Source organism: Brachionichthys hirsutus, chromosome 7 (genome assembly GCF_040956055.1).
Source record: "Brachionichthys hirsutus isolate HB-005 chromosome 7, CSIRO-AGI_Bhir_v1, whole genome shotgun sequence".
NCBI classification, from domain to species: domain Eukaryota; kingdom Metazoa; phylum Chordata; class Actinopteri; order Lophiiformes; family Brachionichthyidae; genus Brachionichthys; species Brachionichthys hirsutus.
Window position 1 is genome coordinate 13,140,348 of NC_090903.1, and position 13,861 is coordinate 13,154,208.

Here is a 13,861-nt window from a genome sequence, read left to right on the forward strand (position 1 = left end):
TCCGCGTGAGCCTGGCGCCCTCTGCTGGTGGAGAACTGCGCGTGCAGCTCCTCGCTCATTTTCCCGATGTACGCGCCGAGAACAAGATCTGCAAGCGTGCCGTGCGTGATTTCATTCTGTTAAAATGCTCCACCGGCAGGATTATGCATCTTTTGGAATACTATGAATATGTATTAGCATAATCCAGATTAAAAGAGCTAAACTGATTCCTTCTCTTATTAACGACCCGTTTGAAGAAGATATTTTTTTAAACACAATTATAAGCACAAATTAATTTGTGATCTTGGGCAAGAGCAGACAGGGAAGACAAAAAGTCCACCAACAAGCAGAAAAATGTCCAAGTTATTAGAATTGATCTTTTAAAATGCATGATTAAAGAGCGCTAACAATTCTTCAATCATCAGAGTCGGTCCAGTTTGATTTGGAGGATTTGCTCATATTTAATCTTAAAGCTCAATAATAGCACTTTAAAGCAACACGAGGCTAATGCTGCTGTGATTTGGGGGCAGCATAATCTGCCCCTCTCCACAGAGGGGCAGATTATTTCCGTTTATCAACGCGTAAAGGCGAGCTGGAGGGGAGGGGTCTGCAGCCTGGAAGAACTGAGCAAAACGCTTCTATTTTAATTCTTCCTGGCCTCAGAGTCCTGTTTAATCCTTGAGGAATATCGCGCGTCCTCTGCTCCATCCGTCGGAGGAGTTTATTCCACATTCATTGTTTACCGTGTTGTACAAAATCTGTGAATGAACAGCCAGCAGAGCGCGCTGCCTAAATAAACGCGCTCTGGTTAGACTCCTCCAACAGACGGGGATTACGCGTCCAGCCTGTAATTATTATAACGCACACGTCATCAGATATCCACCCATTTCGGTGGAGGGGGGGCTCTGCTAAGCGGGGGGGGGGGGGCGCGCTCTGCTGTCAAACGTGGAGCACCAGGAACAGGAACAGCCTCCCGAGTCGGTGCCACGACGCGGACGCGCCACGCGCCGCCGACAAGGCTGCCTCCTCCGCCGCGTTAATACGCATCCTCTGCTATTCTGCTCAAGATGGCGGTGCAGGCGGCGGACCGCGACGGAATAGTGAGTATTTCAGCGCTTTAAACGAGCCGCTTCGGTGGTTGGGTGCGTCGCTGTTGATTTTCTGCGCGCGTTAATCCAATTTGGACGATTATCCGGCGCTTTTAATTGCGAGCGCCGGCGGTGCGCGTGAGAGCGGGTCCGCGCGTCGCGTCCAAAGGCGGCGACTCTTTCATCCGGAGGAGCCCGGAGAGGAAATCCGTTATGTCGGGTGCTGAAATGTGTCCGGGGGCGCGTTTCAGGAGGCTGGTTCAGCTGCCACCGCGCCGCGGGGCAAGGCCACGCTGTGTGTGTGTTGCACACGTTCCCACCTGAGGGGGGGGGGGGGGGGGGGGGTGAGACCTAAATGACAGTTTTGCATCCTCTCTTTTGTTGCTGCAGAACGTGGGAGACGATCACCTGAACGCCTCGCGGGGGAACCCCGGCCTCATATCCCCCGACAAGGAGGATCTATCACGTCTCCTGGTATGAAAAGGATGCGTTTCAGGGTCTTCGAGGCGTCTCGGTTCCCTCATTGATTAATAATAATCATTTCCGTGCACCTTTTTGCACCAGACTGTGCCGTTCAGCGGGCGCATCCGGGGCGGCATGCGCCCGGGGAAGAAGATCATCGTGATGGGGATTGTTGACCTGGAGCCAGAGAGGTAAGAGGACTCTCTCAACGACGCACGCACGCGCGCACGCACGGGGCGCCTCCTTATCTCGCTGGGGAAACTCAAGTCAGGACTGATGCATGCTGGGTGATATTTAGATGTGAGCCTCTCGTGTGTTCTCAGACTTGCTCCAGGACATTCTGAGTAATGCATGAGAGGACGGTGCCGCCTTATGTAGGCAGACAGGGCGTTTCCTAAAAATCAGGGGGGGGAGAAAAGGAGAACAGACCCAGTGAGGCAGGCTTGTTTGGGTGCGTCCTTACATGGAAACTTGTGTCGAACTTTAAAATGACCTCATAGCGTCCAGCGGCTGCTGCTGCTGGCCGGAGTTTCCTGCTCCAGTGCTCAGAAAAGACTGTTTCTGTGATAATCTCACAGATAAGGCGAGTCAGTATTTATGCAGGAGGGGGAGGGGGGGGGGGGGGGGCAAACTGAGACTAGCAGATGGGATCAAACATAATTAACACACAATTAGTTTGTTCCGACGTATCATCAGGAGGATTATGCACTCTCATTGATCCAGGATTAGTCTTCGGACTCGTTTGTCTGACTCGTCGCTCCTGTATCGCCTCCTCTCAGCTTTGACGTGAGTCTGACCTGCGGCCGTGACTCCGAGAAGGAGGAGCCGCCGTACGACGTGGCCCTGAAGCTCACCGTCCGCTTCGCCGACCGCCAGTTCCTACGCGGCGCCCGCGTCTCTGGGAAGTGGCTCGGCGAGGAGGCGTCCACCGCCTACTTTCCCTTCATCCCCGATCAGCCTTTTAGGGTAACCCCCCCCCATCTTCTTGCCATCTTCTGTTGCGTGGCCATGCGTCAGCTGCATGAAGCTGAGGGTTGGGCAGCTGCACAAATGCATCATGAGTAATTCTCCAAAGACCCGGGGCCTCGTTGGCGCTGTAATCGCATTCTGCTCTAATAATTCTGAGTACGCACACTTTAGCTTTGACTGAAGAATGCGTGTTTTGATCCAAACGGGAACCGTCCGGTCTTAAGCAGGGTTAGATTTACCTTTTTGTCTCCTAGAATAAAGCTTCAGAACTACATTTCATTAAAATATTAATTATATACACAAGTTTATTCTTTTGGTATATTGGATTTTTAGCATGTTTACGTTTCCTGTTTTGGTTAAAAATATTAAACTTGGGCTATCTCACGTGTCTTTGTCGGGGCGCTAACATTAAAAACTATTTATTTTCAGTAATATGTGGCGGCGTTTCTTTGCATTTTCATCACAACACTTCATTTACACAATACAATTCTATTGCATGATGGTAAATGTGCTTTTCTTAATCTTTCTCCTTCCTCTCAGATTGAGATCCACTGCGAGCACCAGAGGTTTCGGATATTCGTGGACGGAGATCAGCTCTTTGACTTTTATCACAAAGTGAAATCCTTGGCTTCTATCGACACAGTACGGATACGGGGAGACCTACAGATCACCAAGCTCGGTTAACCTCCCGCTCTTCTGCTCTGCGAGTCGCGTACCAAGCCAGGATTTGCTCACGGGCGACCACACGCATGTGCTTCTTACATCACGATCCACCGGACGGCCACAGAACACTGCAGCGGAATCAGAACCGCAACACAGACGTTCTTCTGCTACGTATCCCACATTCCAGTCTTTCCTCTCCTTCCTTTTTAAGCAGGATCTCATGCGACGACATTTTGCGGGTGTTGGGTAGTTCGGGGTTTTTCTGTTTGTAGCGCCTGTTTAGTCAAATCAGGGATCTCACAGCCGATTAAGAGCTCATTCTTTTCCTTTTTGGATTTTGGATCTGTCAGGTAAGCTGAGAGACACGCAGGTGCGTGGATGCCTTTGAGGATGGGGAAAATAACTTGGCAATTACAGATGCCAGCTTCTCTGGAAGAAAATATCTTGTGTTTTGCAGCTATTGTAAATCAAAACTGGTGCTTGCGTGTGAAAATGTTCAAATTTAATGACTTGTTTAATGTTTTAATTTTAGAAATTCTCAAAACCTTTTAGGATAAACTGGAAAAAGCATGTTGACCAAACTAAGAAGAGATACTGCCTTTGGGAAAACAATTTTCCCATCCTATAAATATCGCAGTATTGGCTCCGAGCAGCGTTTTGATTTCCTCTCTGAGCAACGAGATGACTTTTAATTCCATGTCGAAGCTTTAGAGCAAAATGTCTACGGCTGTTGGATGCTTGACACTCGACTCGGGCTAGTGCGTCTCCAACTCCGGCACGCACTTCCCAGCCCTCCCTTGGGTTTATCCCGGTTGTTATGGCAACATGCTGCTGTTTCTCTGCCCTAAATACCCCAAAATTAAGGTTGTATGCTACAACAAGCGTTATATCACCTCATCATAACAGCAGGCTGTTGGAAAAAATAGTAAGATTATAACTCTCTACTTCTGCAGAGTGGAGGCCTCGATTTTAAATCGACTGCTCAAACACAATTTTGTTCATTTGAATTGTAAACTTAACCAAAATTAAACTTGTCATTAAAAAAATACAATATTTAAAGGTAATTATCGGTCAAGGTTTGCAGGTTTAGCAGAATTTAGTCTCCAAAGTACGGGGAGGCGTCTTTCAGCGCATGCAGAGCATTTATTCATTCATTATGCATTTATTACGTCTAGCAGGAAAAGGCCTTCCTCTGTTCCGCTTCCTGTTGGCGACTCGGTTAGTTTGAACACAAGCAGGAAGTGAGTGCAGTTTGATATGAGAGGACCAGTGTGACGCATGATTGCTGCTTTTATCACAACCATTTTGCTCTATTGATAAATCATTTAACATTTGCTGTGTGAACATGAACACAGGTGGCTCGGCTGTGGATGCCAGAGGCGTATTCTAAAAGTGGCAAAGCGTTCAAAGCAAAGGGCTCAAACCAGGGAGACGTTTTTCTGTCGATTATCGTGTGCTGAATCGTCTGTTTTTGCACAGTTAAACTCTGCATTAGCATCTTTTTCAGCAGTGTACAGTATTATTTAGTACTAAGTCGTAGTTTTCTGCACAGTTTATGTGATGCAGGTACACCGAGCTTAAGATATTTGGTACTTGTGCACTTTATTAAAAGCATTGGGGTCTTCTTAAGGGGCAGGAACTGCTCGGTGTTCCAGTGAAAACTGTTTTGGTCCTTTGTGCTCAGGAAACTTCTGTTGTGTTTCCTTATGAGATGTGCTGGTCCCGGTTATTGATCCAACTTCTGCAGTCCTGAGAAATTATAAAGCCTCCTTCTTAATTATCCTATTTGTTCTTCACTCCTTTTAATAATGCAGCAGGAAAAACTGAATGTTCTTCTCGTTCTGATTGTAATCTGGTGATAACCCGGTGAGAAAACTTCTTATTCACCTCGGTACTCAGGACCCCCCCCAAAAAAAATAGCTCACCCATCCTATCTTTAGTTTGGAGATTTGACTCGAGAGAGCTGAGTAATTCACCCTTTTCTATATGTTACCCTGTTTTTGTACATATTTATTCGGTGTCCTCGTTACCGTAGGAACTCCAAGCTGCATTACAAGCAGAAAGCGTTTTGTTTGCATGTAATTTAGTACTTTATGTTTATATACATGAAATATTGACTGGGGTATTATGTCACATACCTGTTCTGTTGTTTCCATCTGGCTATATCAAATGCGTTATAAAGGTTGATTTTATTTTCCTCATTGCCAACAATGCAGTATAACATTGAACAGTAGGATGCACAAAGCAAGAATGTGGACCAAAATCCTGTTTGATTCCCGCTCTGACCTCCAACAAGCGGAAACACGGCGGCTTTCTAAACGCTAGAATGAAACGACTTCGCTGAGAATGGCTGTCATGTTCTTTTACAATAAGAAAACAAGTAGAAAGAGGCTGGCATTGTTGCTCATGTATTGTGTGGTTGTCATTAACATTTCTATTTATTGTGGTGTAGCCAGCAGAGTTGTGTGTGTGTGTGTGTGTGTGGCATTATCATTCCTACTGTTATGGTGATCGAGTTTATGCTGTTTTTATGAATGAATCTTGCAAAGTGGAGATGTTTAAGATGATGTAAGTGGTTCTGGATTCTGCATTATGTGTTGTACTTTCCTGTAGACACAAGGAAATTGTGTTGAAATAAGTATTGGATCCGTTATTTCATTTTGAAGCCCCACTGCCAAAAGGTTAAACATCATTTTGATGAGTGTTTTCCAAGCACCAGGACGTGTTGGTCGACTTTGAGCTTCTGAAAAACTCTTTCTTCCCTGCATCAAGCGGCCTTTCTCTGTCGGCTGTTTGATCTGCTGTTTTTCATCTTTCTGTGGGTACAGAAAAAGGAGCATTTACAACATGTTGCCAGTTCCTAAAATATCCTGAGAGGATGCTTGTTTCGTGTTTAGAGTTAGTCCATTCTAAAAATGATACTTTGTCCTTATGCATTTTTCTTCTTTTTTTTTGTAAAAAAGTTACTTTACAATCCAATAAAACGTATCTTATTGGAAAGGATCTTTTGCTTCGATGATCAAAACTTAATATTGACACTTGGGACAGATTCAACGGGAGTCTGGAATCGGAATTGAAGAGTGGCAGAACTGCTTCTGCGCATGTGTTGCTGACCACGACGGAAGTGTAAAGTGAGAAGTTCGTCCAAATAGATTCACTAACATTTCCTTTTGTGACTTCGTTTATCATTTTGTCTCAGTATTTTAAGAATCCCTGCTTTATTTTTTTATTTTAGTTTTCTGATTAACTTTCACAACTTTTAAAACCACAACACAGAAACGAAGACCAAGAACGAACATTTTCTTCAACTTTATTTTATTTTTATTTTTTTTATATATTTTTATTATACAAGAACACTGTCTTGGAACTACTTTCACAGTGGGCGGATGTAGACGCGGCTCATTTTGATTCCGTCATATTAATACAATCGCAGTCTTAAATTAATATCAATATGTTCAAATAAAAAGGTTCTTCTTTTGCGTTTCATTCATTCATTCATTCATTCATTCATTTTCTAACCGCTTATTCCGTTATCGGGTCGCGGGCCAAGCTGGAGCCAATCCCAGCAGTCAATGGGCGAGAGGCGGGGTACACCCTGGACAAGCCGCCAGTCCATCGCAGGGTAGCAGGGCGTTTAAAAAAAAAGAAAAGAAGGGAAAGCCGTCGTCAAGCGCACAGAAGGAAGGCCTGATAATTTAAAACGCTGTAATACCCTGCCGGGCCAGTAGATGGCGCTGTGAGTTCAAAGTCAAAACGCGGTAATATCTTGCCGGGCCAGTATATGGCGCTGTGAGTTCAGTCAAAACGCAGTAATATCTTGCCGGGCCAGTAGATGGCGCTGCGCATGCGTGGCGTGAGCGTTTTGACTGACGCAGCTGTGCGGCGGTAAAGGCCGAACCCCCGTTAACGGGTGTAGTTTCATGCCGATAAACAGCGACGTGTCGCCGGCCTCATGCCTCGCTTCTGCGCGGTGAAGGCCTGCACAAACACGGCGAAGCCTGGGACTACGTTGTCGTTTCACCGGCTTCCGACGAGGGAAGCCGAGCGGCTGAAACTATGGCTGGTTGCCCTGAACATCCCCGCAGACGTTCCGATGAGCGAGCTGAAAAAGTACATCGTCTGCTCGGAGCATTTCGTTCCAGGGGATTACACGGTTAACGGACAGCGGGGGGCCGACAAAATACACCGTTTCCTGACGCCTGCGGCTGTCCCGACCGTCGCCGTGTCTCTGACGTCACAGCCGGGCGTAACGGTAAGTGTTGACGGTCCCAGACAGAAGGTCTAACAAGCTGATTTTAAAAGCACACCACTGTTGGCATGTTTCATTTTGTTTTAGTACTCCGAGGATGAGCAGGCCGAGGATCCGTCGCGTGATTTCCGTTCCTCTAGAGGTAAGACAACAAGAAGACAGGACGATGAATCGCCATGACACTTGTAGTTGACAGCGGATGTCCTTTCTGCCCTGCAGACATCCAGTCCCTCTCCTCGTTGCAGCGGTGCGGCATTAAGGTGGTGCAGATCCCCATTCCGGAGGAAGCTGCTATCCGAGAGCGCCGTCGGGTGAAAGAGGAGCAAGAGGATCGCGAGATCGTCCCAGTCGTGGACGCCGACCCTCCCGGTGACGCAGAGGTCCGACTCCCGAAATCCGAACCGACCGCTAACGCTGAGCTTCTCCAACGTTCCGCTACTGTGAGTGGAAACGAAGCCACAAGCGATGAGTCGCCGTCTCCCCGACGGGGCTACAGCGTCGAAGTTTACGTGGAACTGGAACAGCCGCCGAGGGAAGAAAGATCGTGCAGATTTTGTGCTCAAAGTTTTGAAAGGGACTCTCACCTTATAAGGCACGTAGACCGGAGTCACGCGGGGCGCAAAGCGTTTAAATGCCTCAAGTGCAACAAGGAGTTCGGACAAAGGCACCAGCTGAGTTTGCACGTGAGAATCCACACGGGCGAAAAGCCCTTCAGCTGCGACTTCTGCGGCAAAACCTTCAGCCAGAACTCGAACCGCATCGTTCACACGAGGACGCACACCGAGGAGAAGCCGTATTTCTGCAAGAAATGCGGGAAAAGTTTCCCTCTGGGCAAACACTTTAAGTCGTGCGGCGCGCCGGAAGCGCGGAAGGCAGACGAGAACCTCGAAGAGGAGAAGCCCTTCAAATGCTCCGAATGCAAAAAGGGGTTCGATCAGAAGCACCAGCTCGTCCTGCACGCCAGGGTCCACACCGGCGAGAAGCCGTTCAGCTGCGACTTCTGCGGCAGAGCGTTCACCCAGAACTCCAGTCGGGTCGTCCACATGAGGCAGCACACGGGAGAGAAGCCGTACTTCTGTGACAAGTGTGGGAAGAGGTTCGCGGTCGGGCAACACCTGAAGCGCTGCGCCGGGGGACGCGACGGAAGCGGGAAGACGTCGCTTCGCTGCACGACGTGCGGCAAAAGGTTTCTCTCGGACGCCGACCTGGCGGCGCACACGGAGGTTCACGAGTCGTGGAAACGACACGTCAGGGGGAAACTGCGAGAGCAGGAAGAGGAGAGGAACTGAAGCCGTGTGAGAATTTCCGAAGTAAACTCGTCTCGCAGCAGCAGCTCGTGTATACGAGCTTGTTGAAATTCAAATGTGTGCTCCTGTTCCAGTAGGTGGCGCTGTGAATATCACTCATCGTGGCACTCGTGTGTGTTCAGGACAAGACTCCGATGAAACGTGCGAAGTTTGGTGCTGATTGGACAATGTATGTTCAAATTACTGCAACTTCCTGTTTCCTGTAGGTGGCGCTAAGACTATCACCGTCAATGGCTTGTACTTGTGTTCAGGTCTGGACTCTCATCCAGCGTGTGAAATTTGGAGACGGATCGGATCACGTAAAGTGAAGCTACAACAGCCATGCACGTCATGGCAAAACATCAAAGTTCGCCCGGCCGCCACGGCAACAGCAATTCGCGAAAACACAAAAGCTTCGCAATTTAGCATCGGTAAGGTGTCGAGAGGCTGTCGCCCGACTCTGAGGTCGATATCTTGAAACCTCGAGGAGGAGTATCGTGAAGTTCCAGACCTGTAAAATGAACCAATGAAATATCGGAGAGAAATCACCTTTAGGTGGCGCTATGGAGCTCGAAGGCGACGCCCAAGTCCAATCAAATTTCAGATTTAGAAACTAGACACCAGATCTGATCCACACATTTGGTTTTCAAGCCCCTAATAGCCTCACATAGCCATTTGAACACAACGATGATTTCTCAAAAACAGTAGGTTCCTTGCACTTTGTGCTCGGACCCTGATGAGATGCGTTCGTTGTTTAATGTGGAACAGACTGAATCCGTTCCGTCACACCTTTGATGTGTGCGTGCATCAAAGTGCAAGTTGTGTTGCGTTCCATTTCATTCAGGAAAATGTTTCACTGCCGTGCTGAGCACACAACGGTGGACTTCTGTGTCGGGTGAGGTGGGGGTCGTGGGACACGCACACAGGTCGAGTGTTTGTGTTGTACAGTTTGATATATTGGTTGTACATAAATGTGTTATAACATCAAAAGCTCAATGTTTGATTTTGTATTGTTTTCAAGTAGTGAACCACTGTTGAGATGACTTTAACTTTGCCACAGTGTGTGAACAAATCTGCACATCTCCATCACTGGGATTGGTCACCATGACAACATTTCACATTATATTACTTATTTGATTAAATTAGGTGTGCTACGGCTAGTAAATTATTTCGAGTACTACTGATAGTCAAGAAAAATCATAAATTATTGGTAGCAGAATAAAGGTGGTTGCAAAAGAATGGTGTAGTGCCGTGCTTGCCCACTAGGAGGTTCAGGAACTCAGCGCCATAAACTACATTTCCAAGATCGTCTATTGTAAAGACGGTTCACCCGGTCTGCAAAACTAGTCAACGTGGATTTTCCTGACGACGAGTGACGCGAGCAACAGAAGCAGGGCTCGGAAATGTGACTCAGCGAGAGCTCTTAACTTTTTTACGCGTCCTATTTAACGTTTAGACGGATAACAGGATGGAGAGCGAAGCTGCGGCGCTAACGATAGACAAGAAGTGACGGGACGGAAAAGCGACCGAATATCGGTAAACTAAAAACAGCGACACTCTTTCCTCTTACCTATCTGTCACGTGACCGTTTGGCTGCTTTTGACTCGTGGTTAGTCATAAGCTAATAACAAGCTAGCTTGGAGGATTAATGTAAGATAATTGGGCGTAACATTATAACGGAATTGGGACGTCGTTTTTTGCACCGTATTTGAAATCTGACAAATAAAAGGTATATAATTCGTTGCATACAAACATTTAGCCTTATATATATATATATATATATATATAGCATCACCCCTTTTTTGAGAGTCGTTTTTAGTTGATTATCATTTATGTATGTTTACGTAGATTTACGTCTCAGGTCACACGTGTTCGCGGAAGTGTGGATTTTTATTCTGCGTGTTCGTTCTTTTCCGGAAACAAGAGGCAGTTGGTGTGTGTTTATATAATGTCTCTGTATCCGGTAACAGGCTGTTGACAGGGGCCACTTTTTCCACTCTCGGACCAGCAGCAGGTGGGGATCATGGAGCTGGTAGCATCTCTAATATTAAACAACAGCAACAACAACAGAAAAATAGGATGTATGAATGGTGACATTGTGCAAAATGGGGAACAATCATGTGTGCAGGTTCTCGTTTTTCAGCTGAACGCCTGAGCTGGATGGAAGCGTCGTCTATAAAATAAACCCACGCAGTAGATCTCGCCGTCGGCAAGCGTCTCGGGCTTTTTGTGCAACTAATAATGAAGTGATCGTGTTCCTTTTCCAGGTGAATGAGGCCTTCAGGTCCCACAAGTAGAAACTATGGAGCCAGACGCCATCCCACCGGTTGAAAATGGCGATGCTGAGCTGGGATCGGCGGCGGAGGAAGAGTTCGGGGGCTTGCGGGGCTTCCCTCGTGGCTCGTCCTGCTCGCCACCTGGCCCTGCGGGTCCCACCGGTTCATCGTCCAGCCTCAGGAAGTCTTCCCCCGCCTTAAAGCCGGCGAACCGTCAACCGACCTGCGACTTTCACCACCCGGTTAAAAAGCCACAGCCCACGATCGCTGTGAAATCAGGGTCTGGGAACGACATCTTAGCAGGTAAAGATTCTGATCAATCACATGTGCACCTCACAAATGGATGCCCTGAGAGGCGCCGCTACTCTGGGACCCGCTCGGCCTCCACGGTGGGTGTAAACGCTCGAGCGGAGGAAACCGGGTTTGCTGGTTTCACCGTTTTTACAGAGCAGCCGGAACCTCCCTGGTGCTGCGGCTTCACCCCCCCCGGAGACGCGGAAAGATCGTCCGCCAGACTGATCGAGCAATTGTGTGATCCGGAAGTTATTAAGGAGTCTGAGCCCAGACGTCAGGCGAAAGAAAGACTTTGCACTACGGCGCGTCACTGTGAAAGGAGAGACGCGGCCTCTGTTCTGGCTGCGCAGGACGGACGGCTTCGGGAACCTGCAGCAGATTTCGATTGTCGTTTATGGAAAGACGAATCAGGAAAATCTGGACAAAGTTTCAGCTCTTCAGACAAAGAGGTTCAGGAAGAAGAAGGGCCCAACAGAGAGGATCCAGAAAAGAGTGTCTGGGCTGGCGTGTGTGAGTCCGCCTCAGAGGACCTGGAATCTTTTTGTGATGACTTGTCCATCGAGGGTCCTTCTGCCGACTGGGAGCCAAACGTTTCATCTCTAGAGTCGGGGGATCAGACAGACTGGGACCAGACTGGCGATGAGGAGGAGGAGGAAGAGCTGGGGAACCACTGTAATTATAACTCTGTTAGCGAGGCAGATCTCAGACGGTCAAAGGCAGAGAGCGTTCGTCTTTACTGCCACCAGTCTGCAACTCAGGAAACTTTAGCTACCTCCAGCCAGTCACAGCCGGGGACGCAGTCGGGGACGCAGCCCGGGACGCAGCCCGGGACGCAGCCGGGGACGCAGCCGGGGACGCAGCGAGGAGATGTCCAAGCAGCCGATTCCGGGTTGCAGAGTCCCCAAACGCTCCCGCCAAGTGACAGCTTTGCAGATTTTTGCTCGGCCCAAATGCAGGAGAACGAAGAGGATTTATGGTCGGAGTTCAACGACCAGAAGGGGGGGAGGACTGGAGATCCGGTCAGCAGTCTGCAGACTGACGGGGGCTCTGAGGAAGACCCCTGTCCTGTGCAGAGTGGGGCTTCCAGGAGGAGCAGCTGTCAGGTGGGGAAGCTTTTACCAAAGCGATCTTTACTGCGGTTGCTCTTTATGGTGGTAATTACTAAGGGATGCTGAATTCTTGTTGGTTTCTGTGCGCAGAGTTCAAATGTTTCTCAATAACATCTCCCTATAGAAAATGAACCGGCATCCATTTTGTGATTCTCACCCAGGCGTCGCTCTCCTGCCGTGTTCGGCAGCTTCTCCTGGCCAGTTTTCCACAGGTGGAGCTACCTGCTGCAGGAGATGAAGAGGAGGTGCCCAGCCTCCGTGCGCTGGAGGAGGTGCAACAGGGTCCCCCGTGTCGGCGGTGAGCGATTGGCCGATAGATCACCGGACTAAACTTGGTCACAGCCATCAGCGGCGACGGGAAATCTATGTCTCTCATGTCAGGGCTCCGCAGGGGGCGTGGCGGCCCCACCAGGACCTGCACGCTGCCGTCGGCCTCCGGTTCCAATGGGGAGGTTCCCACACGAGCACGGCGCTGCTCGGGTGCCTTGGTGTGGATCCAGAGGGCATTGTGAGTATGGAGCTGCTTTCGACAGAGGCTTGTTTTGTTCCCCGGAGCGATGAAACTCAGCCCCTGGAGAAAGTTACAACTGAATTAATTCGGCATTATTGGAGATATTTTTTTTTTCCATTCCCTTCTTCTGCATCAGGGAAAACTAGAGCCTGTTTGCTCATCAGGACGCACACCGACCGCCTTAACGGACTCGACGCAGGTTACTTTATTATTATTATTACTACTGCAGCTGTTATATTTAAGAACAAGACGAGACGACGACACATAAAATCTTGTTTTACCGTTGCATGAAGTCCGTTTTTGTAATCGTATTTCTCTGCGTAGGAGACGCTCTCCTTCAGACGCCGTGGCCTTAGCAGCTCTCAGGACGGGGCGTCCCCTCGCCGAGCCCCTCACTTCTGGGGGGACCAGCAGTAGACTGCAGTCAGTCTCCCACCCGGCTCCTTCTAATGATCCAAAGCCTTGAGCGTTTCCTCTGGACTATGTCTCCTCTCCATTCATTCAGCAGTATTTTGTGATTTAAATGAATCCAGTTCAGTAAAAGTTTGAACAAATCACGTATGTTTTCATCTTAATTGTTCCAAACAACAAAACTCCTAAAATTTGAGAGAATAAGGTCATAGGACGAGATCTGTCGGTTTAATGAATTCAAATTTGGCTGCTGGAGGTGGAACTATGATGATATGAAGCACCGAGAATCACCAAAGTAGCTTTACTTTTGGATGGAATATTTAATTTTAAAGTATTTAATTTATTATTGGCTTATTTCGTGGTCCCTCTGTTATGTTAGACACCTTTTGGTGAAAAAATGATTTAATATACAAATCAGATTTAGGTCAGTATTTGTGTTTATAAAAGAATCAGCAGAAATTTGAAATTCATTGTAAGATTTGAATTCTAAAAATGACAAATTATAATAAATAAAATCTATTGCTCATACAAAAAAACCTATCGACTTAAAATGGGAATAAAAAA

The 13,861-nt window shown here is 48.0% G+C and overlaps 2 protein-coding genes across 2 annotated transcripts; both read left to right on the plus strand.

Moving 5' to 3' along the window:
* The first annotated feature begins 1,046 nt into the window (after positions 1 to 1,046).
* Positions 1,047 to 3,182, plus strand: LOC137895932 (galectin-related protein-like). Its single transcript, XM_068741460.1, has 5 exons — positions 1,047 to 1,079; positions 1,458 to 1,541; positions 1,632 to 1,720; positions 2,309 to 2,495; positions 3,039 to 3,182. Exons 1-5 carry the CDS (start codon positions 1,047 to 1,049, stop codon positions 3,180 to 3,182), a joined length of 537 nt encoding a protein of 178 aa, XP_068597561.1.
* Positions 3,183 to 10,998: 7,816 nt separating this feature from the next.
* On the plus strand, positions 10,999 to 13,699 carry aftphb (aftiphilin b). The gene is made up of 4 exons (XM_068741647.1): positions 10,999 to 12,369; positions 12,537 to 12,664; positions 12,718 to 12,883; positions 13,023 to 13,699. Exons 1-4 carry the CDS (start codon positions 10,999 to 11,001, stop codon positions 13,152 to 13,154), a joined length of 1,797 nt encoding a protein of 598 aa, XP_068597748.1. The 3' UTR covers positions 13,155 to 13,699.
* The last annotated feature ends 162 nt before the right edge of the window (positions 13,700 to 13,861 follow it).